Genomic DNA, 25,472 nt, shown 5'->3' with positions numbered 1-25,472 from the left:
AATGGCAGCTCTACTAGCAGCTCACTAGGAACAAAATGTTGTCAACACCCAAAGAGGAAACTGTGTCAGCCAGAGACTATTCTGTGAAAGCTAAACGCTACAATAAATCTTCTGATCCCTAAGATGCCATGGTTTTTTAAAAAGTTTTTTTTAACAAGCCGTCTGTCAAAGGCAAAAATGGGGATGAAATAGGGAATACCAGTTATTTGTGATAGATGCCTGCTGGGGAAATGAGCTGTATGCCTCCGATGTTCTACTGTGGTTGTCGTTAGCAGAAAAAAATTAGTAGTTTCACCCGGAACAACAAGCTATGTGACAGCTTTGCAAGGAGGAGAGCCAGCGTGGTGTAGTGGTTAAGAGCAGTGGACTCGTAATCTGGTGAACCGGGTTTGATTCCCTGCTCCTCCACATGCAGCTGCCGGGTGACCTTGGGCTAGTCACACTTCTCTGAAGTCTCTCAGCCCCACTGTTGTTGTTTGTTGTTGTTGTTGTTCTTCTTCTTCCTCTTCTTCTTCTTCTTCTTCTTCTTCTTCTTCTTCTTCTTCTTCTGTTTCCAAGTTTCTTTTTCATTGGATCTGAAACGCAAGCATCTTCTCCTTCAATCTTGCATCATGAAGGTCCTGCAAGAATTCAAAGACCTAGAGCTTTCATTTGTTATTGGCCCCCCGGCTTAATTTTGTGATCGGTTTTAATCTGCAATTAATTCTTTAAGGTGATTAGCCACACTGATTATTTGATTAAAATGTGGAGCTCTGCTTATTAAGGTTTAGCCATGAAAATATTTGCTCAGATATTGCCAAAGAGTTTAAAGAGGCATGTGATTAAGAAGGGCATCAGTGAAGATCAATTTTAACAGGTGAGGCTGTGAATTGAGACGGTGGGGCCTTTGCATAGTCGGGCAGTACTGGGGTGACGGTGCTTCAACATTGAAAAGAGGACACAGATTCGTAAATGCTCATGTAGATGTATAGATACAACTTTATTCATAATTGCTAGAATTTCAAAAAAAGTACAATACAGTGGTACCTCGGGTTAAGTACTTAATTCGTTCCGGAGGTCCGTTCTTAACCTGAAACTGTTCTTAACCTGAAGCACCACTTTAGCTAATGGGGCCTCCTGCTGCTGCCATGCCGCCGGAGCACGATTTTTGTTCTCATCCTGAAGCAAAGTTCTTAACCTGAAGTACTATTTCTGGGTTAGCGGAGTCTGTAACCTGAAGCATATGTAACCCGAGGTACCACTGTACATCTTGCCACAGTGGGAGAAAATAAGCAAGAGGGCTGTGTGCCTTCTCATCTTGCTATTAAGGCACTAACTGTTGGTGGGAATCTTCAACACCGCTTGTTCTTCCTTCTTACGGTTCTTTGTCTCTGAAACAAACTTGGGCCAGACACCCATTTGGCTATTATTCTGATTTTACTTATTACATTTATTCATTGCTTACTCCAAAAATGTCTCAAAGTGATGTACAGTTTTAAAAACATACATGATACAGGCTGTGTTCGAAATTCACAAGGTGCTATTGGCCACTTGCAACCGAGCAAAGATGCCCGGGCGCCAAGATGGCGCCTTACGTCTCTACTATCTGGAGGTGCATGCCTGAGGATCCTTGGATCTTGACTGTTTTCACACACTACTAACACATCCTGTAGAATTCTAGCCGTCATATTTTATTTGCACAATCACAACGAATTTCGGGAACCAAAAAGTCGTGTGGAAAAATACGACTTTTGAGCCGCCTAGCCCCCAAATGGCAACTGGGCATTCCGTTTTGGCGACTGTAAGCCTGGTTTAAGGAGCCATTTGACACCTAGCTTATATACCTGAGTTTCTAACACTGGATACAGGGTTTAAAATGCACTGAAAATATATAGAACATTAATTGACTGAGAGCGATAATAAAAAGGACAAATCGTACCAAACCATATGAAAAGCTGAACACCAATATGGGCTTCTCGTTGTACCCTATGACCCCAGTTAAGAGCTAAGTGCCCGGGTGAACAGAAACATCTCCCAGTCTCATTATTTCTCATATCCCCATTTTCTCCTCTCGTGCCATCGCATGCCTCTTGCCTCAGTGAGCAACCTGGCTACCGAATTCTGCGCCAGTGGATGTTTCTGGACGGAAGCTTTTTCCTTCATATTTTCTCCCTTTCCTAATGTTTTATTTCTCTCTTCTCTCTCCTTGGCTTGTCAGACTGTTGTTGTTTTTGGGGGTGGTTTTTTTTGCAGTTGACACCATCAACAGAAACAGAGCATCTGGGACCTAGCAGACTTGCTCTTCCAAGGGCTGTTGTTTCAATGTCCAAGCTATATACCGTCACAGTAGTTGGAAAAAAAATAGCGTTTTGTGTGCTTGTGTTCTTCAGACACTTAATTTTGACTGCATAATCCTGTGTGCGTCCACTTAGAAGAAAGCTCCCTGAATTCAATGGGACTTACAGAAGATTAGAGCCCTATTACTGGCATTTTCTCCCTGTAGCAAAGTAATTCTGTCCATAAGGTTAATGCTGTAAAGTGGCACCTCTAAAGTAGCTAATGAACCCTTTTGCCCATCTCCACTCCACAGTATATTTTCCACTGGAGATGTTGTGGTTTTATATACAGCAATGCAGATTTTAATATGTGTGATAGGCTTCATAACCATGTTTATGATGCTGGAGGACTGCAAAAAGAGATGTCATCTGTACCATCATTTTTTCAGGATAGCGTGATCATCTGCAAAGCTACCTCCCGTGTACTTACCATACGTAGACCACTTTCCGCTCCTCCCATATAAACTGTGGTTTTGTCTCAAATGGCACGGTTGCTGGAGTGACAGCCTCGCCCCATTCCGGAGGTGATGATTTCTTTGTCACGAGCAAATGGCTTGGAACAAATCCTGAAAAGGTTTGTCAGGAGAGCTGCAGGATTATCGTAGCCAATCATTACAGAGAGATTTGGTTATTTGCAGCTTGGCTAATGGGATGTGTGTGTTTTTACATTAATATATTAATGCAAATCACTTTACTCCGATTGGTTACGTCTCACTGAGGAGCTTTACTGCAACACTCAGAATGCTGTTGAGAATTCCGGTCGCTCAAGCAGTTGGGGAAATGGCTTCAGGAAGTCTGGGCTGCCTCACTCCTCTTTTCTAAAACATATTCTTGGGTTTGGGGAATGGCACACACACCTGATTCAGGAGGTGGTTACAGAAAATGGAAGGAAGCATTGCATTTTCTCTAGAAGGCTTTGTTTGGTCCAAACTGAGTACAGTGGTACCTCAGGTTACAGACGCTTCAGAACTAACCCAGAAATAGTACCTCGGGTTAAGAACTTTGCTTCAGGATGAGAACAGAAATTGCTTGGCAGCGGCGCAGCGGCAGCGGGAGGCCCCATTAGCTAAAGTGGTAGCTCAGGTTAAGAACAGTTTCAGGTTAAGAACGGACCTCTGGAATGAATTAAGTTCTTAACCCGAGGTACCACTGTCTACATTTCCAGAGTTAACACTAAATACATTACTTCTGGTAAATGAGCCACCGTAGCTGGTAGAGGGCTGTGAAAATTTGTGTCCCAGGCTTTTTAGACTTGTCTATCCATGTGCTCAGGGACGCGGGTGGTGCTGTGGGTTAAACCACAGAGCCTAGGACTTGCCGATCAGAAGGTTGGCGGTTCAAATCCCCGCGATGGGGTGAGCTCCCGTTCTTCGGTCCCAGCTCCTGCCAACCTAGAAGTTCAAAAGCACGTCAAAGCACGTCAAACGGCATTTCCGTGCGCTGCTCTGGTTCACCAGAAGTGGCTTAGTCATGCTGGCCACATGACCCGGAAGCTGTCTGTGGACAAATGCCGGCTCCCTTGGCCAGTAAAGCGAGGTGAGCGCCGCAACCCCAGAGTCGGCCACGACTGGACCTAATGGTCAGGGATTCCTTTACCTTTATCTTTACTACCCATGTGCTCTCTGAAACCAAAGGGGCGGCACATTGGTTGCCAGATGTGAAATACATTGGCACTGTTTCCCGCTCTCCCATCCCACTCAACACTTCATAGCCCAAAGCAGCATGCAGGGGCGTAGCTAGCTGCTCCGGCACCTGGAGCGGTGTGGGTGGGGTGAGCCGCCCACTGGGGTGGCGTAGTGAGCTGCCCACGGAGTCCGCCTGGTGGATGCAAGCCCCACGCTGCTGTTTCGGGCAGCGCAGGGCCCTGAGCCACCACATCACTCCCAGCAGAGATGCGTGGCTCCTGCGCGCTGCAGGCAGTAAGTGTCGACCCCCGCGGTGTGCCATTTTGTCACCCCCCTCAAGGATGACACCTGGGGCGGACCTCCACCCTCACCCCCCTTCCTATGCCCCTGGCAGCACGCATGTGTTTGGTTAAATATCCTCTTGCCTGCTTTGAGCCTCAGTTCCCTCTCTGGCCTCTGTGTTGCAACTGACCATGTCTGGCTTCCAGGGGGCAACACCACACAGTTACTTGATAAGAACATAATTCCTTATGGACCCTTTGCTCAAGTTATCCTGCGTGACGCACAAGTATGTGTCAAAAAGGCAAACTGGCAACGTTTTTGATTGTTTAACTGCGAGCTTCTAATATGCATCTGGGGGGCCACTGTGAGAATGGGATATTGGCCTACATGAGTCATTCCCTGAAGCCAGCAGGGCTCCTCTTACGTTCTAGTTGAATTTGCAAATTGTAGCAAACCGGTTTTCCTGTAATTTCCCGCAATGAAATACAGTAATCCTAATAAATTATAGTAAAATGTTACACCAGTAACTGCATTTTTAATTAATGCTGAAATATTTTAGTCGATGAATGGGTGTAATTAAAAAAGATGAAAGGCATAACAATAGGCAAAACATTTGTTTTGATTGTGGTTTTAGTAGCTGCTATTTTTTCTTCCTTCTTCTGTATTTCCTTTGTGAACCACCAAGTGAAACCATATTATGGAGCGACTATAAACATTCAGTATGCACATAAATAACGTAGTTCCTGTTTTACTTCCCATTAAGTTGTGTTCCACAGTCAGGCTTCCTTTGCCCCCCTTAAATTATCTGGCTGAGAGTCTCTCACATACAGATTAGTAATGTTCACTTTTTGCTGCTTATTAATTGAGATCCATTTGTAGCTTTTGGATTACCCTGATGTTCAGCTGTGGGCTTCCGATAGGCACCTGGGTGACAGCATTTGAATTACCCTGATGTTCTTGTTTTAAATCACAAAATTGGGAGGTGTTTCTCCCCTTTGTGCTAACAACATTGAAGTTTTGTGCTAAGACAACTGCATCCTGTATAGCCTTTATAATTATGCAAAATTGTTTTTGTGTACGCTTTACAACTCTGCATACTGTACTCTGGTTTGGTTACTTATGAGGAGAAGCATGGAGCTTTACGTGGCTCACAGTATGGCCTAGTTCTCGAGTCAGTTAAAAGTAAACCATGGTTTACTGTGACCGCAAAGCATGCTGGTACATGCTACTGACAAATTCTTGTGCTTATCTGCTGCGCCTTCTGCTGTTGTCATCTTTTATTGTCAAAACCCAGGATCACGGTCTGTTTCTCCCCAAACAAACTGCAAATGCTAAGACAAGAACAAACTTTGGTTAACACTCATGAGAGAAAAACAAATCATAAGCCTGGGTTTGGACACGACAAGCCAACATCTGGCTTGTTTCCTGATGGCGCAGCAGCTGGAGAAGAGCCCAGTGAGAATTTTTCAGCAGCTTGCCCTAGCATGTTTCTCATTTATAGTAAACCATAATTTGCATTTAACTATGGTCTATTGTGACATGCGAACCAGGCTAATTCAAGTATATTTTTGTGAAGTCATGAAGGAAAGATACTTGAGTGTGAGTGTGTGATTTTTTTAATAAGAAGATAGCTGATATTCTATGCTCAGTACAGTGGTACTTCGGGTTAAGTACTTAATTCGTTCCGAAGGTCCCCTTTTAAGCTGAAACTGTTCTTAACCAGAGGTACCACTTTAGCTAATGGGGTCTCCTGCTGCTGCCGCACCGCCGGAGCCCGATTTCTGTTCTCATCCTGAAGCAAAGTTCTTAACCTGAAGCACTATTTCTGGGTTAGCGGAGTCTGTAACCTGAAGCGTATGTAACCTGAAGTGTATGTAACCCAAGGTACCACTGTATTGTCTTTAGCAGTTTTCCCCTTTGCTCCTGCAAAGTCCTGGAATATACATTGCCCTGACTATCCTGAATTCTGTGTGCACATGTATGCATAGCACGGGCGGGGGGACCTATATTGTAAAAAAATATTCAGAACTGGAATAGACATCATATAAAAGCAGCAGACAAGCATGGTGAGCTTGCTTTCATTTGTAAATCCATAAAAGAAAAGGCTCAATTACAGCGTGCATCATTGATTGTGTGTGTGTTGCTGTGTCACTGGTATTAATGCACCGGAACTTCTCCTCCTTGCTTTTATTTGGTTTTTGCTTTACGATGACGCCTAACAAGGAATAAAATTAACTCTCATTAATCATTAATGTCGGCTGCAAAAATCATATCCAGACAGTAGATCTTGATTTTTATGTTTATTTTGGGAAAAGCTTACTGTAGCTATTCTGCTACAAGCTGCTGAGGTGGACTCATCTTCAGCCATAGCTGGAATGAGACTGCAGTCCTTTTTCCAGTTTCATAATGCTCAGAATGCTTCCATTTACATCACTGTGTGCAATGCAGGGCAACGGGCTGCTGCTGCTGCTGCTGCCGCCACCGCCAGGAAATTTGAAACTATTCTGAAATCCAGTTGACTTAGAACGGCAGCAATTGAATTAAGCTTGCATCCTTATTAGATAAACTGATGATCTGTGTGTTTTCATTGACCAATGGGTAACTGCTGGAGCTACAGTAATCTCTGTGAGTAGTAGCCTCTGTTCAACAAAATTATATCTTATTTGTTCAGGGAGATGATAGGGATTTAGGGACACGCGCAAACTCATGCACCCACAAACGTGTGTGTAAAAGAGCACTCTCTCATTTTCTGCGGGGGGAGGTCTATGAATGTGCTTTGCTTCCCGAGCTAGTTTCAGGCATTCAGCCGACGGTCTCCCTTTGGCTTTTTAACATGTGCCATATAGATCATATTTATTCCAATGCTCAATTAAGTTTTTGGATTCTTAAAAGCCCCCGTCATCAGGAAAGACGCCAGCTGCTTCCAGGCTATATTCGCTGCAGTGGCTCAGCTTTCTCATGCAGTCTTATACCTCAAGGCATAAATATGTTTACCAGAAAGAAATAAAACTTAAGTTGGGAGGGGGAAGAGATAGACGGCAAAAGGGTTTACCTGGGGGGCGGGAAGGGAGATTTACCCAGTTCCTTTTCAATATGCATGATTTCTCTGGTTTTCTTCCATGGAGTGGCACCTAAAATGTTGTAGCCGTGTTCCTTTTACTGGTCTTGTTTGTGAGGCAGTTATATTGGGCTGTCGGGCCGGGGAGGGTGGGTGGGTGAGTGGAGGATTGATGTGATATGCTCGTTGTTGAACAAGACATGATGCTGTGTGGCTTGATGGGAATGAGGGAGGAGTTTCTCTTAAAGAGCTTGGAACACTTTTAAAAAAAGCTTTTGTACCTGAATAGAATGAGGCCTCTTAGATGGAGAGCAGGGGACTTTTAAAGAAGAGAGCGGGCAGACTTTTAAAGAATAATCGCATTACAGCTAGCACAGCGAAGCCAGAGCACAGCTTTAATCCTCCCATAAGTTCATTTGCAAGTGAAATTAGAAATTGAAAGTGAGGCTGGCTCATTGCTCCTGATTGACAAGTGGTAAACTCTCCATTTTTTTTTTAAATGTTACCATACATTTCAGCTATCGGTAATTATATCAGTGCTAACACCTGCTTGGTGCTGTCGAGTATTTCAGAGTACTTCCTATTGTTACGTTATTCTTACAACTACCCTGTGAGGTGGTATTATTCCCATTTTGCGCTAGGGTGGGCTGATGGAATCAGGCTGCTGTGCGAGTTTGTGGATGAGCCGTGATCCAAATCTGGAGCTTTAATGATTCATAGCTCAGCCTCTCAACTACAAGATTATATTGAAGAGGCGTTGAAAAGTGCCAACTGCTAGTGGTGTAGTGGAAATCAGTCTCTGAATCTTACGACTTTGGTTTTGCTCTATCTCTTATAATGCTTAGAGCAGCAGTTCTGAAATCTCATGGTTTTCTGGACCATTTAAAAATTGCCAGAGGGCTTGGCAGACCACTTAATATACTCCCCACCCCTTTAGCCCCATTGTCATAAAACAAAACAAAACAAAAACCCAGCTCTCTTATGGAATCAGAGCCCCTTTAATTGGTAAAAAGCTTTTTTGGGAAATGGTTGATTGCACCAGCACCGTAATATGGAAATACAGTGGTACCTCAGGTTAAGAACTTAATTTGTTCTGGAGGTCCGTTCTTAACCTGAAATGTTCTTAACCTGAAGCACCACTTTAGTTAATGGGGCCTCCTGCTGCTGCACGATTTCTGTTCTCATCCTAAAGCAAAGTTCTTAACCCGAGGTACTATTTCTGGATTAGCGGAGTCCGTAATCTGAAGTGTCTATAACCTGAAGCGTCTGTAACCCGAGGTACCACTGTAAAGGGATCTAGGCCAGAACCCTTTTACCCTGCTTGATAAATCCAGTCCAGGTCAAAAGCCACTGATCCCTATTGTCAGAATAAATAAGGCCAAGTAAAGTATTCTTGACTGCTCTTCCACAACCTTTCATAGACCACCTGGATGGACTGCTATTCCTACCAAAGTCCGTAAACCATACTTTAGGAACCCAAGGATTGGGCTTGGGGATTCCATGGTTATTGTGCAGGACAGATTTAGATCTGCACTAGCCCTTGAAGCCTTACCTCTAGCCTGTGGTTTTCTCTTTTGGGGTTTCCTCATTTCCTAACAGCAGAAGACTAAACCACCCTGTTTCAGATACAGCTGGAGATTTTTTAATTGGCAGTGAAAATTCACCTGCAGCAGGCAGGATGCAAAATTATATGACCGCCCAAGTGGCCATTGTCTCACCACCAGTGATTGTGTCAATGTGACCTCAGGTCCACTTGAATTGTTTCCTAAGCGACAATTGTTCAGTTGTCCTATAGCAGCTATTGGACACATGGCTCTGGGATAAGGCAAAGGAAGCCGCCTGTCAACAGGCTGCCAATCAGCACTTAGTGTCCTGGACCACCTGTCAACAGGCTGCCAATCAGCACTTAGTGGCCTGGACCACCTGTCAACAGGCTGCCAATCAGCACTTAGTGGCCTGGACCACCTGTCAACAGGCTGCCAATCAGCACTTAGTGGCCTGGACCACCTGTCAACAGGCTGCCAATCAGCACTTAGTGGCCTGGACCACCTGTCAACAGGCTGCCAATCAGCACTTAGTGGCCTGGACCACCTGTCAACAGGCTGCCAATCAGCACTTAGTGGCTCGGCCACTGAGCTATAAAGCAGGAATGCCCTACTTTAAATTTTGCCTATGCTATGGCCCCACTAGGGCCTAGGTCTCACTAGTGTGGTAAACACAGGTGTTAAGCTGTACACATCTGACTGAAGGTTGAGGCATATGTGACTGAATAAGTACTGATCCATACAAGACATGAATGACAATATAAGTTATTTTCGCATTAAGCCAGATAGCAAGTGTGTCTAGACCAGCCTTCCTCAGCCTTGTGCGCTCTAGATTTTTTGGAATATAGCTTCCCAACCTCAGCCCTAGGTTGAGGGAAGCCTGGCCTGAAGTGGAACTCTTCTCCCCTGAAACTCATTCTTTGGCAAGCTGCTTCCTTCACTTGCAAATTTCCAGACCTGAGCCTGCGAGAGTTGGGGGAGAAATGTCTGGAATCCTGTTGGGTGGTGTTGGGAAGCATGTTGGAGGGACGGAAGGCGGAAAGACTTTTTGAAGAAAAGCAACGGAAGGGATTAGTGAGAAGATGGTGCTTTCTGAGTGTGTCTCAGACTGTGCCAGAGAGAGCCTCTACCTCACCCTAGACCCAGACTGGAGCTTGAGAGTGGAACAGGGGCATCCCTCTGTGGTTGCCGTGGGCATCAGAACTACTCAAGGTGCCATTGAAGAACCTCATGATGTTACAGACGAGAGCAAGGCCCCCCTCTTCTCCCACCTGGGGGAAGGTGAAGGGCAGTGGGAAACACACATTTGGGCAAGCCACCTAGCCTCTCCTTAAGCCATTGTTCCATGGGTTACTGAGAAACTGTATCTAAGGACACCGAACACTTAAGAAGCATTATACGCAAGTGTAAAGAGGATGCCGAGCAATCTAGAAACTGAATAGCAGTTTTCTGTCCTTTGAGCAATGCTTTGGTACTTTGCCGATCAAGAAAGCATCCTTTAAACTTGCTACTCAGGAGAAGGACTCTGCGGCTTCTGTTTATAAACAATCGAAGCCATTATTGAATCTGAACAATGTGTGCTACTGAGTGCTGATCTCCTTTGGGAGATCTGCCTTGTTGGCTTGCTAAGTAGTTCAGTTTTCAGCCATCTGGAAGGGAAAAAAAAGGTAAACCTACTATCCTAAGCAGCATTGGGGATAACTATGTCTTCTAACATTTATGGCACATAATACAACCCCAACCACACCCAAAACAAAAACAAGTAACATTAAGTAGCGTGGTTCACATACCACCCTAAACAATGGTTCATTCATTCATTCATTCATCATTTTATTTGTATGCCGCCTTTCCATAATTAAAACAGTGCTCAAGGCGGCTCACAACATGACAAGATTTACATAATTGCCAACATAACAAAAGTCATAAACAATAAATAAAACACATCGAAAAGTACACAACCAAATGGAAAACAATTTCCACATAAATAATAAAATCTAAAACAGAGAGTTTTAGATGCGAGTGGCGCTGTGGGTTCAACCACAGAGCCTAGGACTTGCCGATCAGAAGGTCGGCGGTTCGAATCCCCGCGATGGGGTGAGCTCCCGTTGCTCAGTCTCTGCTCCTGCCAACCTAACAGTTTGAAAGCACGTCAGAGTGCAAGTAGATAAATAGGTACCACTCTGGCGGGAAGGTAAACGCCGTTTCTGTGCGCTGCTCTGGTTTCGTCAGAAGCGGCTTAATCATACTGGCCACATGACCCAGAAGCTGTACGCCGGCTCCCTCGGCCAATAAAGCGAGATGAGCGCCGCAACCCCAGAGTCGGTCACAACTGGACCTAATAGTCAGGGGTCCCTTTACCTTTACCTTAAGAATACAGCATTAATATCAATCACAATTTAAAATGACATAGATAAAAAATAAAAGCAATTTAAAAACAAAACAAACAAAAATGGAGCCCTCTCTGCCTAGCAGCAGCGTCAGCAGTCCTTTATGGTGCCTGTCAGGCCCTGCCCCAAGCCAGGTGGAGAGAAGCAGGGCCGGGCCCTTCAGGCTCCCAGCAGGTCAGTCCTGGGCAGCAGCAGCAGCAGCAGCAGGTCAGTCCTGGTTTAAAGTAAACACTTAGTATTTTGGGGCACACTGCTTAAAAGCCCCTGCAGTTTTGCTCTCCCACTCCTGCTGATGCTGCACAGGGAAGGAAAGAAGGGAGGCTTGTCATTATGGGAACCCAGCCTTGTGGTTTGTTTCTCTGCAAACAGCCAGGAGTGGAAGTCAAAGGTTGTTCATGGCCTTCTGCACGTGGTTTTTCCCAGCGGAAATAAAGCACCTGTCTGGTTCTTATGTAGTGACAATACAAACTGCGACTTGTTTCCTCCCCAGCGTGTCATCAACAGGAGCAGGGAAGGAGCAAAGTGTGAGGTGGTAGGTGTGGCTGGGTGTTTTTAAGAAGCACCAGTGGTACAGAAGGGGGATCTTTGTGTGGTGCAGGTGTGCATGATGCTGGCAAGCAGGTGAGTGGATTTATTGAGCCAGTTTAGCTTGAACGGCTTCCTTTGAAGTGTCTGGCTCTTTCAGCTGGTGAAGAGAATTCTTTGTCAGGCAATTCCTAGCCCCTCTCTCAGAACTGCAGCTCCCCAGAAAGAGGTGATGGCAGACTGCTTGGAACTTTTAAAACTTGGAAGCCTGGCCTTCCAAAATACAATGCTGCCCCAAACCCCAAAGCTGTATTAAAAGCAAGCCCAGTAATAAGACTGAATGAGAAATGACATCATGCATGAGGGACCGAAATGGAACACTGTTTCCATGTAATAGGAATGCAGACAAAATATCAGTGCTGGAATTAAGTCCTTCTTATTCTGCTTGTTTTTTTTGCAGGCAGCCATGGAGGTAGCACTCTCCTTCCACACAACATCAACAACGAATTCCCGGAATATGGGGCTGTGGAGGAAGGTGCCAAAACTTCGGAAATTCCCTCTGAGGTTCACGAAGACGAACTAGTGTGTGTTTCTGAAGGGCAACCATGTGACCAGCTGCCTTCTGAGAACGGCAGACCTAGTGATAAGGTAGAGTTTTTCTCTGAGGGGTTACAAATGGCTCCCCAAGAGGAAGAAGTGTCAGAACAGTTTGGCAGGCCGAGTGAGACTATAGAAACCTCCCAAGATTTAGAATCTGAAAAGGCACTTGACAGGGAAAACGATGCTTTCGCTTCGGAGATGCAAATGGAAAAAGAGAGGAAAGCTGGCAGTGGGGCTGAGGAGGCAGCCAGGGAGATGGTTCTTGCAGGCCAAGAAAAACCTCCAGAAATGCCTCTTCCATCTGAAGCAACAGCGGAGAGAAAATTGTATTGGATCGCAGAAGAAGACTCTATGGTCTTAACTGTGGAAATACAGCCCGAGACCTTACGAACTGCTGGCGATGCAACTGAGGAGGCCCACAAAATATGTGAAACCAGTTGCCATAAAGCTCTGGCCCAGCCAGAGGACAGAAAGGTGGGTGCTTCAGGAGTCCTTGGCGGTGCCTGGGCAGACTTTGAGCGGGAGTTTTCTGTGTTTGATTCAGACAAGGAAGAAAGAGCGCCCGAGAGGAGGATATCCAAAGAGGCGGCTGTGAGCAAACACGTGGAATTTCAAGGGGTAGAAATCCTTTGGATCCAAAAAGCAGAGGAGCAGAAGGAAACCGGACTCTCTGACACGGATAGTGTAAAAAGAAGATTCTCAAAACACCACACACCACCTGCAGTCTCATCAGAATTGGACTGTTTGCCGGAACGCTCCTGGAATGTATCCTGGGAAAACTTCAGGCCTTTAACTTCGCTGGCCGAAGGTGGAGAGGATGAAGTCTTCATAGTAGAGGAAAAGAAGAACTGGGCACTGGAGAGGAAATCTATGTCGGACAAGGACAGGTAAAAAAGAAAAAAGAATGAGAGAATGAGAAAGTCTCTTACTCTGTCTCTACAGATTTGGGAGGGAACACAGTCCATACTTAAAAGTGCTACTAGGCAAGATGTTAGATACAGTCGTACCTTGGTTATTGAACGGAATCCATTCCGGAAGTCCGTTTGACTTTGGAAAATGTTTAACAACCAAGGCGCGACTTCCAATTGGCTGCAGGAGCTTCCTGCACTCAATCGGAAGCCGTGTTGGACGTTTGGCTTTCAAAGAACATTCACAAACCAGAACACTCACTTCAGGTTTGCGGCATTCAGGAGTCAAAACGTTCAAGTCACAAGGCATTCGGGATCCAAGGTATGACTGTATTGGCTTCATAATGTTCTTGGGATGGTATCCTGTTGTTCAACACAAGGATTGTATTGATCAATACAAACAGTGTATACTGTTGTGCGTAAGGCAGGGCATGATACAAAACACCCATAACACCCCGTCCCCCTGCGGCAATAAAAGCAACCGCCAGAAAACCTTATCCTAAGCAGTTTTCTCAAAGTTTGGTCTTAAAACATTTTTTGTTCAGGCAACCCTATTCAGATGTGTTTTATCCAGGGCTTTTTTCAGCCACAATTTGATGGAGCTCAGTCCCAGCACCTCTCAGGTGGGCACCATTGCTATTATAAGAGAACAAGGGAGGTGTTCGTGGTGAGTTCCAACACCTCTTTTTCTAGAAAAATAGCACTGGTCTTACCTCTTTTTCACTGCTGTTTGCTTTAATCATCCTTTGAATGCTTTAAAATACTTGTTTTAACTGAGTATTTTAGTGATTTAATTTAAATTTTTGTAAACTGCTTAATTTTTGTTTTGTTTTGCAGTCAATACTGCTGAATAAATAACTAAAACAAATAACACCAAAGAACACAATAACTGTGGGTGACCAGGAAATCTCTTGTTTCTTCAGTGGCTAAGGGCTGTAGGTTTAGGAGAATTAAGAACTGTTTATCAAGCTGCCTAAAACCATTCAGCTTGCTGAGTCTCTAGAGGGAGAGAGGTTCCCGGTCTTTGTGCTACAACTACGTCTCAGGTGTTTGCCAAAGAAATATTCAGTGGGCAAAGAACCCTGAACTAAGTTTCTCTGTAGAAGAGGCTTGCTTTGGCTGAAGCATTCCTGAAGCTATGGTAACTAGCTAGGAGGGGACTTAAGCATTACGGTGACCTGCTGCCATACAAATGAATATTTTTGCCCATTATTTATTTTCAACTACAACCACATAGTTAATCTTCAAACTGTGTGTTTAGCAATGGGAACAGCACGAAACTCTCTCCCCTTATTCCAATACCTGAATGTTCCTTATTTAACCCAACATTTTACAAACAACTGCCTCAAAACAACAGCATGTCTCTCTGTCATGTATTAACTGCACTAGAATGGTTTGTGCATTTTTTAAAAAAAAGGTTAACAGATCTTGCAGATATTTTTTTCTGAACACTTCGGCTGTGAAACTCTGCGCCCCCCCTCACCACCGCCTTTCATTTCTTTGGATGCTTCTATCATAGCAACAGGAAAGCTCTACCAGCAAGCAGCAAACAAATTCTGGTTCAAGGCCAGTCACAAGCTGCTTTTTGAAATGCTAAATGAATGCATCTGGCGTCACTCCCTTTTGATTATTCAGGTTATTTCAAAGCTGGTCAGAATGTTCAGCCTGGCTTCCTGACTGCAGGCAAGCTATGAATGAGAATGAGAGTTTTGTAGGAACGTGGGGGGTGAAGAGGGGGGAGACACTCCCCTCCCCATCACCTTGGTTTTATGACCAGCAGAAGGGGAAGTAGGGTCTATGTGCAGACTGGGTGTGTGTGGAGAAACTGGGTTATGAGGAGTTTGGATTTGATATCCCGCTTTATCACTACCCGAAGGAGTCTCAAAGCAGCTAACATTCTCCTTTCCCTTCCTCCCCCACAACAAACACTCTGTGAGGTGAGTGGGGCTGAGAAACTTCAAAGAAGTGTGACTTGCCCAAGGTCACCCAGCAGCTGCATGTGGAGGAGCGGAGGCGCGAACCCGGTTCACCAGATTACGAGACTACCACTCTTAACCACTACACCACACTGGCTCTCTCATCTCATGAGTAGATGAAGCGTTGGAATAGCCACTGCTGAATGTGTGGGAAGGGAAATAGGTGAAACTGAGACACCTCTCAGTATCTTTGTCCTGAGACATATCTGTAGTTGGCAGAGACCACTTGGCTGGCATCTTGACAGCATTGATTGCCTCTGTTTGCTTGCCACCTGGTGTGTAAATATGCCAAGAGGAGTTTGAGTGAGTCCCATTGCGCTTGTGGGCTCTCCCCTACCACGCACAGAGCTTTGGATAGGAACTGAGCACTATTACCTTATTTAAATCATTCATACCTCACCCTTCATTAACCCCAGAGAGGCAAACAACATTACAAATGATACCATGAAACAATATTTCATTTAAATGCAGCTTAGTCTATTGTCTGGTTTTACATTCACAACACAACTGCACTTGCCAAATGAGAGGCACCACTGGAGTCAAAATGTTTGGCTGCAGAGCATCACAGCTCCATCCGTTTTGGTGCCACTCACACCAGAGAGGGGCAGCGTTCGAGATTCGGGCTGCCACTATTGAGAATGCCCTTCACGAGGCGACTGCTCAGCTTCAGCTTGGTGATTGGCTAAGGTAGCTGGATTCGTAGTCTGACAACAACTGGACTTGCAGGCTTGATGAGCACTGAACGAGGCAACCCCCTGCAACACTGGCACCTCCCAGATCCTGTTGCTGTTGCTCCCATCACCACTATATTCCTGGACTTCCTCTGTCCCAGCCTTGCTATGGTTTGGAATTTGAGGGGAGAAGGGCAAATCTCTGTTGTACCTTTATTTCACAGGCACATTAGGGGGTTCTCCTTCTATGAACCTATTTTGCTTTTTTAGAACAGCTCACTTTAGCCGCTCCTAGTCCAGAGGCAAAACCAGTTTGCTGCTGCAGCTTGGTTTCAGTTTCCTTTAACACTGTAAACTATCCAGCAGCAGTAGGCAACTTCTTTAGTCGTAGCTTGCATTCTGTCCTCATCTATACCGTAAGCAAGCAAATTAACTGTATAAACATGATGGAGGAATGAGTAATATGTGTTACTAACCCTTAGAAGCAGAATATAATCAAGTTTATTTTACTTTATTATTATTTTTTGCAGATTTTTTTTTATTAGTTTCCAATTACATTCCAATAGCAGCCTCATTATAACAATGCCAATTTATAATGCAATTATTAATACCAATCATTCAAATACCAAATTATATAATTTAATTAAAGTGGCTAGATTTGATGGCTTTCTAATTTTCTTTATTTCTGCGTTCCAAAATCTTACTAGTTTCAATACTGCACTGTTAATAACTTCTATGTGTGTTGACTCATTAAATGATTTATAAAACTTCAAGTGAGGGACTCAAAACTATATCACTGTTCTTTCCTGTGGGTAGCACTTAGTTTAAACTGTTTGAACAACTAACCTCCTGGATCAAATGACAGCTGCTATATCAAATATTATTTGGTTGGCTCCATGCCTCTCAACAGTGTGTGGCTAGTCCTTTATCTGAAAAGGTAATCACCTGGGCCAGATGCAGTTCCTCACAAGAGTAGTTCTTAAAATTAAATTTATTCATGAAAGGACAGAATTTATATAGAATCACTAGAACGCCTTATTGCATGGTTAGGCAGACTAAGGCCCGGGGGCCGTATCTGGCCCAATCGCCTTCTAAATTTGGCCCGTGGACAGTCCGGGAATCAGCATGTTTTTACATGAGTAGAATGTGTCCTTTTATTTAAAATGCATCTCTGGGTTATTTGTGGGGCATAGGAGTTTGTTCATTATTCCCCCCCCCCAAATATAGTCCAGCCCCCCACAAGGTCTGAGGGACAGTGGACCGGCCCCCTGCTGAAAAAGTTTCCTGACCCCTGGGCTGGTACAGACAGAATGATCCTGACTCAGTTACATGAAGACAATGAATCCCCCCTTCTCTTCTCCTGCTGGTCTGAAGTGTGGTAAAATGTTACACTGGCATCCATGTTGACCACAGTTAGGTCCCCTCTTAACCAGGATTTCCATCATAGCTAAAAAAAGAACACTGGTTTGCATTATCTACCTTTAACCCACTTAAACCATGCAACCCTTAACCATTAATAAACGTTGTGAAGGAAGAGTGGGGGACTGTCCATAGCAGAGGAGAGGAAAAAATAAATATTCTCCCCTGTCCCGCTCCTGCTGTTTTTACCATTCTTACAGGTCAAACTACATGTGACATTCATTAATCAGTGAAACCAATGGGACCTTTTTTGACAATACAAATGACAGGTGCAAGAGACCAGTTCTGATCAGGCGGGATGCAAAGGGTCAAAGCCCCACTGCTTCCCATGCTAAGGTTTCTGTTATGTACTGAAGTTCTCACCCTGGGCCAGCAGGGGGATACTGTAGATAATTATGCAAATAAGGGATCGAAAGTGACGTTCAGTGATTGGATAGTTTTAGAAAATTGTTACAGTTACGTTGTACTGGAGCTCTATATAAGCAGGCTGACTGAACCCTTCAGTTCTGTTCTGGCCTGTGAATAAACAAGAGCTGTTTGAAGAATCGCTGTGTCGTCTGATATGTTCACCCACAACTTAACAGTTTCAATGTGAAACAGCCCCGCCTTCCATATATACATCCCAAGCAAATGGAATTATGTGCCTAATGTCATGTGCAGTTCGTCTCTATAAGACCAGGAGTTCAATGCTTCTGTGTTGGGGCCTAGTGCTGTTATAGTCAGAGATATTAAGGCTCTGAAAGCTAGTGGATTATGGGTTTCTAAAGCAAAATCCAGTGCCAAAAGCAGATTTTGAAGGATTATCTAAATATTCTTACTATTCTGCTACCCCACCCCATCCTGAGCCATAGTCATTTGACCAAATTGCTTGGTTTACTAACAGGTATTTATGGTTTTCATCAAACAGGATTCCTCTTTTCTCTCATCTTAATGGAACAATACAAGAATTGGGTTAGAAGGAAGCTGGTCTGGCGTTATGTAGAACGTCAGTTATAATCTTTGCCGCTTTCAGATTGACTTTGAATGTGACAGTTATTTTGATATGAGCAGCCTTGTTGTACCCAGCATTGCTGAGGAATACAGTGCAGTTTTCAAATTGGTGGTTAAAATCAATGCAGTTTTGGAAGGATTTACAAAGTCATTTGATTCAAAATGGCATTCAGTTGTATCTAGACTTAGCTAGAAATCTGCTTCTTGATCTCAGGAACCAACTTGTAAAATTGAGTTCCGATATCTTAAAAAGTGTCCAAATGCATGGTGAACAAACAAACAAAAATTTCCCAAATATATAGCAGATGGAGATATCAGCAAGCACAATCGTTCTTTGCTTCCCATTTGTTCATCTCTTCCTAAATACCGTATTGGCCCGAATATAAGCTGTGCCCAGATATAAGCCGTACCTTCAAAATTGGAGGGGGGCGGGAAGAAAAAAAGAAAACATACCCGAATATAAGCCACTCTATTCCTGGCGCTGTTTGCTGCGCGCTCCTGGCTGCATACCGTAAGGTCGTGAATATCAGCCACACTTTAACTTTTCACGGTCAGATTTTGGGGGAAAAGTGAGGCTTATATTCAGGCCAGTATGGCAGAACTTTTGAACTCGCATGCAAACAAACCACTTTAGCACTGTGCTCAAACCCTGCATGCTAGAGGCATCATTGCTTGTGGTATTCACACCCATCCCACTCTTGTCTCCATCCATAGGTTATATAGAACTTCAACATCACAGAATCATAGAACTGGAAGGGACCGTGAGGGTCATTTAGTCCAACCCCTTATAATGCAGGAATCTTTTGCTCGAACCCATGTCCCTGAGATTAAGAGTCTGATGCTCTACCAACTGAGCAAAGCCAAGCCTGCGGGTTAATTATTTTATTTTATTTTATAGATTTTTTATTGTTAAAAAGAATCCTGCACCATGATAATGTTACAACATATTAAAATTATAAAATAAGAAACAAGCAATATTAAAATAATAGTAAGGTAAAGGTACCCCTGTTAGGTCCAGTCGTGGCCGATTCCGGGGTTGCGGTGCTCATCTCACTTTATTGGCTGAGGGATCTGGCGTACAACTTCCGGGTCATGTGGCCAGCATGACTAAGCCGCTTCTGGTGAACCAGAGCAGCGCACGGAAACGCCGTTTACCTTCCCGCTGGAGCGGTACCTATTTATCTACTTGCACTTTGACGTGCTTTCGAACTGCTAGGTTGACAGGAGCAGGGACTGAGCAATGGGAGCTCACCCCGTCGTGGGGATTCGAACCACTGACCTTCTGATCGGCAAGCCATAGGCTCAGTGGTTTAATCCACAGCGCCACCCGCGTCCCATTAAAATGATAGCAGACAATAAAACCATTTATTACAATGTAGTCCTTTTTTGTTTTAGAAAGTTTTAGGATTCTTTTAAAAACAAATAAACAGGATCACACTTATCTCCCCATGGAAGTTATTACACAGATGGGGAGAAATGTCTAGGGAAAGGAAGCCTGTGTTTTGCCACCTTCAACTCTCTGAATAGCCATTGTCTGTGCTTTTGTTCTGTGACTTGGCTGCGATGTTTGCAACAGACCCAGAAGCTTCAGAATCTCCAAAAGCTAATCTGGAGTAGGGACACAAAGTGTGTCTTTTCTACGAACACAATGAGCTGATGTTCTTTCTTAGTACACATCATAATGTGCAAGCCTCTTTTGTTTCTACTCAAGTACAGGGACCGGGTGGGGAGGGGGTGGAGGGAGCCAGAGGGAAAGACAAGGGTGTCTGTTCTTCATTAACACAATTGAAACCAGACGTGTAAACATTGGTACCTGGTCATCAAAAGGAAAGGCTAGTTATGTGTGTATGTGTGCACATGAAACATCCACAGAAGATCTGAGTGTGCCCACATGAAAACCTTAAAGCAGAAACTGAAGAGTCTGTCTTTGGTTTTGAATCCTAGGCTCATGGAGGAGGAAGAGGACGACGACGACGAAGCCATCAGTGGAAGAGTGGAAGATGTCCTTGGGCAACCGCACTCCGAAGTCTCAACAGATGTGTACAGCTCCCAGTTTGAAAGCATTCTGGACAATGCCTCTTTATATTATAGCGCAGAGTCTCTGGAAACTTTATATTCTGAGCCGGATAGCTACTTCAGCTTCGAAATGCCGCTCACTCCCATGATCCAGCAACGTATCAAAGAAGACGCTCAATTTTTAGAAAGGACTCCTGATGGGGCAATAAGAAAAGGCCACAGTGACGGGATTGCCAATGGACTAGGAGATGTGAAGGAGACGGACATCACAGAAGCTTGTCATTTAGAAAGGTAACTAAGAAATGGCTTCCGTATTACATTTGCTGTTGCTTTTGCACTGATGATGAGCTTTTCAATCCTCACGGGTAGAAGAAAGTGTTAGCTGAGTGGCACATCACAAAAAAGTGTGTGTGTTTAATTAGTTGCTAGTAAAATGGACCTTAGTGTGAGAAGAGTCTCTATGCTGCAGAGACCTCTGAGTGGCTGTTTGTGCTCTGTGCACAGAGCCATACAGTGCCGCTGGGTGTTCTGCTTTCTGAAGGCTAGGCCGCTCAATGATAGAGGCATGTTTACGTGCACTCTCTGTGGATGAGGTTTTTGAGCAGGCTTCCTCAACCTCGGCCCTCCAGATGTTTTTGGCCTACAACTCCTATTATCCCTAGCTAGCAGGACCAGTGGTCAGGCATGATGGGAATTGTAGTCTCAAAACATTTGGAGGGCCGAGGTTGAGGAAGACTGTTTTTGAGCCTCTCTTTATCTGCACAGTGTTCTTGGTTAAGCTAACAGTAGGACCAAATCTTGGAGACATTGGCTCTTTTTAATACCTGGATGGGCATGCAGTATGTTCAGTCAACTGCTTGGAACTTAAATACTGTATGTGCTATTAGCAAGAACCTATTTTGCCTGGTATACAAAGTAGACGGGATAAGCCTTGGTCCCAGTTTCAGTGAATCCCTTCTACCTGTGGCAAAATATTTAAAGAAGTGGATTAATCTCTCCATGACTTTGCTAGTTTCCCATAAGCATGGAGATTTTGATGCTGGGAAATATCCAAACTTATGACCTTCCCTATCCTAGCGGTGTGCAGTAGTACAGACACAGGAACGCTGTGCCAAATATTCTATCAAAGGGCCAGATATAAAGTAATCTGAAGCTTGCCACTTCAAGCACTAGGAATCTTCTAAAACTGTAAATAGCATTTGCTCACAGTTTCCCCTTGTTCGCCTTCTCTTCCTCTCTGTCTTGCTGACAGCTAGAATTTAGATTGTAAGCTTCTCTAGGCAGGGACCTCTCTGTCTGTCTGCCCTGCTTATGTTACCTTATAAAATTCGGTGCAAAGTGATGGTGCAATATAAACAAACCTTTAGTGCAGATGAGTTGATAGGCAATCTATAGCCATTGTGTCAGCTGTAGGCCTCTCCCAGTGTATTATTGGTACAATGGAAGGCACGCACGCTGGCTCAGATATCTGGGTGGGTATGTGTTGCCATTGCCATGGACAGTCTGTTAATCTCATTCATTATGAGAATAAGCCTTCAGCTCATTTAAGGAAATTCGAAGATCTGCCTTGGAACCACCAAGGCTAGAAGTGTAAGCAAATGCTGAACTAGCTGTCATAAGAAGCTTAACTCCGCATTTTCTATTTGCTGTTGGACTGTCTTATCAACAAAGGCTTTTGGATTTCATTTTACTTTCTCTTATTAAGCCTGTGTGGTGGAGGAAAATAAGTTAACAGATAGGTGGGGCTTCTCTGTGCTTTGATGTACAGCTTCAAGGTATGGGGCACTCAGTCCTATCTCCTAATAAAAAGTACGGCGGGGGGTGTGTGTGTGTGTGTGTGTGAAAGCTTTTAGCTTAAGCATCTTGAGTGCTGGCAGTACAGCTTCCCGGTTCTGCATGTTGTAACAGAATGAAAGCTAGGGCTGAACTAATCTTCCCAGGGGAAGTTAGCAAGCCAGATTTACTTGGAAATTGGAACATAAGCTAAATATATCTCACACTTCCCCCAACTGAATGTGCTTTTAAGCTTGGCTGTGTTGTCAGTTGCTAGTTGGACATTTGTTTCTGTTTACCTATATTTTTAATTTATTTGTGCTATTTATACTATGCCTACTAACCAAACTCAATGGATATTAAAGCCTTTAATGCTCTTCTGTTCCTTAGGATTTTGCAGTTTGATGCACTTGTAATGTGTACCTTTTAGAAATGTATTAGTCAGCGTCTCCTATATTGGCTGAATTTCCACATAAAGCCATGTTTTGGCAGTGCTGTGTGGATGAGCTTCAGCAGTACGCTGTGCTTGCCTGCTCTTTCCTTCCATTTGAACCTGGGATCCCTAAGCTTCATAACAAGCCAGGGGAATATGATCTGCAGACCATGATGCATTTTCAAGAAGTCCTTGAGACCACAAGAGAAATCGAGGAATATGTTAAAAGACCTTTCGCAAGCAGAGGCCTAAATAAAATCGCCTTTAAATAGCAGTGCTTTGACTGACACACAACTTTGTGATGTGTGCTAGACATTTCGCTCTGTCCGTCCACCATGCGTGTTTAGTGCAGCTGCATTCGAGTTCTGAATTGAGAAGCTTTTCAAGCAGACTCCCACATGGTTGCTGTAACGTGGAGAGAGAAGAAGAATTATTACATGTTAGGGCACAGAGAACAGGCAAAGGAGAATAGCGGCCTTCAAGACAATGGAGTTTTAACAATTGCTCGATGTGGCAGCCTGTGCTGATTCATTAGGATAAGTCATGCTGTCAGTAGAAGCAAAAAATGTTTAAAAAGGAAAAAGAAACCTGGAAGAACGCTGAGCAGCCAATAGGTGTCCCCTTTGAGCTGCTGTGAGGAGTTCAGTATGGTATTCAGAACAGCATGTTTTTGCAGCTTCTTGGTTCAAAGGTAGCTCAGGCTCCAAATGATACGGTCAACAACAACTTAGCAACCCCCATTTATATGCTCAGGGCAGGTTGGGGATCAACTGACTTGCATGGGAGACAAAATGGGCTGCAACAAGGGAGGCACGGTTGAAGAGAGGCAGAATACATAACAGATTGCAGCTCTTAGTACTGAGTGGGGCCTGCTGGAAACTGAGCTTTTTTGTGGCCTGTGCAAACCCACCTTTTGTTTTGTTCTTGCTCACACTAGAGTGTGACAAAGAGACTGACCCTCGGAACTGACTTTACGTACTTATTTTTATATTGCACTGTGCTTGTGGCTGAGTAGGTGTGATAGCTAAGCTCACTGTGCAGTTACTTAAAGCAGTTTGCAATCCAGTTTATGCAGCGGAACAGGAAGTTTGCTGGATGCGCAGAGATCAAAACCTCCCATGGGGTGGCTTATGACTGAGAACAGGTCCAAGGAGAGAAACTAAGAGAGCAAGAATTTGAAAGGAAGGTGCAGAGTAAGGAATGCACTGAGAGATGAAGGGATCAGTGGAGAATGAGGTTTGAGGACAAGGAAAGAGGAGACAAAGAATTGATGCAGTGTGATAACATGGGAAACACAACAGTGCTAAAACAAGTTTTATAAGTTCACAAAAGTTATTAGCCTCCGTAATGTTTTGCCAGCCTGGTGGGGGCTGACAGAAGAGGGTTGGAGAGCTACATTTCCTCCTTTAGTAGCAGCCCGTTTGGTTTCCATGTTAGGTACAGAGGAGGGATTACCGGGCTAGTATTTAAATGCAAATCTCTTTGTGTGGATGTTTTGAAAAAACAACAACCCCAATGTTATTGTTGTTTAGTCGTTTAGTTGTGTCCGACTCTTCGTGACCCCATGGACCATAGCATGCCATGCACTCCTGTCTTCCACTGCCTCCGGCAGTTTGGTCAAACCCATGCTGGTAGCTTCGAGAACACTGTCCAACCATCTCGTCCTCTGCCGTCCCCTTCTCCTTGTGCCCTCCATCTTTCCCAACATCAGGGTCTTTTCCAGGGAGTCTTCTCTTCTCATGAGGTGGCCAAAGTATTGGAGTCTCAGCATCAGGATCTGTCCCTCCAGTGAGCACTCCGGGATGATTTCCTTAAGAATGGATAGGTTTGATCTTCTTGCAGTCCATAGGACTCTCAAGAGTCTCCTCCAGCAGCAAAAAAACCCAATATCTTTATTAAATACTGTATGATCAAACAAAAAAGGGAAAGGCAAGATTTAATAACTCCAGAACTCTGTGGAACGTGGTCCCCTAATAACAGAGGTCTGTTTTTCTTAATTGCGATTGAATTGATGTGCTTAATCTCTTTTTTGAGTTTCTGTTCTTGTGGTACCTGCCCTTCTAGCTTTTATTTGAAGCGTTTTTGGTTTGCTGTTTGCCATGTTAGAAAACTCCAATACAATATATGTTATAATAATAATAATAATTCCAGAACGGTTGAATGTGAAAGGAGCAACAACATCTGCGAGGCACTTGAGATGAAGAGGAGCTAAATACTATGGGGGAAAGAGAATGTGAAATGCTAGGGAGACTGCTGAGGGACCGGGTAGAAGACGGAAGTGGAACAAAGTAGGCTGTGGCCTGAAAAGGCATAAATCTGAGGAAATTATTTTTTGGGGTGGAGACGTGAAGAACAGCAGAACCAAAGGGTAAGTGGGACTGAGACAGAATTACACATAAGGGGTTAGAGGTAGGAGAACTTGTGCTTTCTTGAAGGAAGTGGACGAGCAAGGGGAGGAACTGGAGATTGGGGGGTAGGGATAGGTTTCCTTTGAGGAGAATTTATCGACCCGAATATTGGAATTTTGCCACAGAAGGGTTTGTGACCTGGCCATCTTAAGGGGCCAGAGTGTGGACTAGGAAGCAGTGAGCGATGGCGGGGGCTGAATGTCACAGACTGGCTTGAAGTAGCCAGCGCATACTTTGACTCTAGACTTCCAACATTCATGTACACTTGCGTGCAAAATACCTATCAGTATGATGGGCAGGTTGGTGTTGAGGGAAGGGCTTTTTACTATGAAGACTTCCAGCAGAAACAGTTTGCCCCGTACACGAAATTTTACTGCGATCCCCTGAAGGATCCCTGACAGTGAGGGTTAGGTCGCACAGAGTCAGGGATCCGTGGCAATTTTTTGCCCTTAGGACAGTAGCGTTCCCTCCTCCCTCAGGACTCGACGGTTGCCATTGGCGACTGTTCCTGTTCCCTGCCTCAATTATTTCAGCTACTGGAA

General features: G+C 44.3%; 1 protein-coding gene and 1 long non-coding RNA gene across 4 annotated transcripts in view; one reads left to right on the top strand and one right to left on the bottom strand.

The window, feature by feature from the left end:
- The window catches only part of PSD3 (pleckstrin and Sec7 domain containing 3), a 157,201-nt gene that overhangs the window by 11,789 nt on the left and 119,940 nt on the right, over positions 1-25,472 (top strand). For 2 of the 3 annotated variants that reach the window (XM_083718576.1, XM_083718578.1), the window contains exons 3-4: positions 12,197-13,223; positions 20,245-20,607. In XM_083718576.1, coding sequence (XP_083574702.1) covers positions 12,197-13,223; positions 20,245-20,607 — 1,390 coding nt within the window. Of the gene's footprint in view, positions 1-6,732; positions 6,848-12,196; positions 13,224-20,244; positions 20,608-25,472 lie in introns of those variants that run through there. The other variant, XM_083718577.1, reaches the window with a different exon arrangement.
- LOC310835295 lies at positions 1,019-9,117 on the bottom strand. Its single transcript, XR_014559519.1, has 3 exons — positions 8,833-9,117; positions 2,746-2,881; positions 1,019-1,380 (listed from the first exon to the last, which is right to left on the bottom strand). It is a non-coding gene; the product is annotated as an uncharacterized lncRNA (long non-coding RNA).

Source organism: Podarcis gaigeae (assembly GCF_964106915.1).
Source record: "Podarcis gaigeae genome assembly, chromosome: 17".
In the NCBI taxonomy this organism is placed as follows: domain Eukaryota; kingdom Metazoa; phylum Chordata; class Lepidosauria; order Squamata; family Lacertidae; genus Podarcis; species Podarcis gaigeae.
The sequence above is the reverse complement of the archived record's forward strand: the minus strand, read 5'-3'. Positions and strand labels throughout refer to the sequence as shown.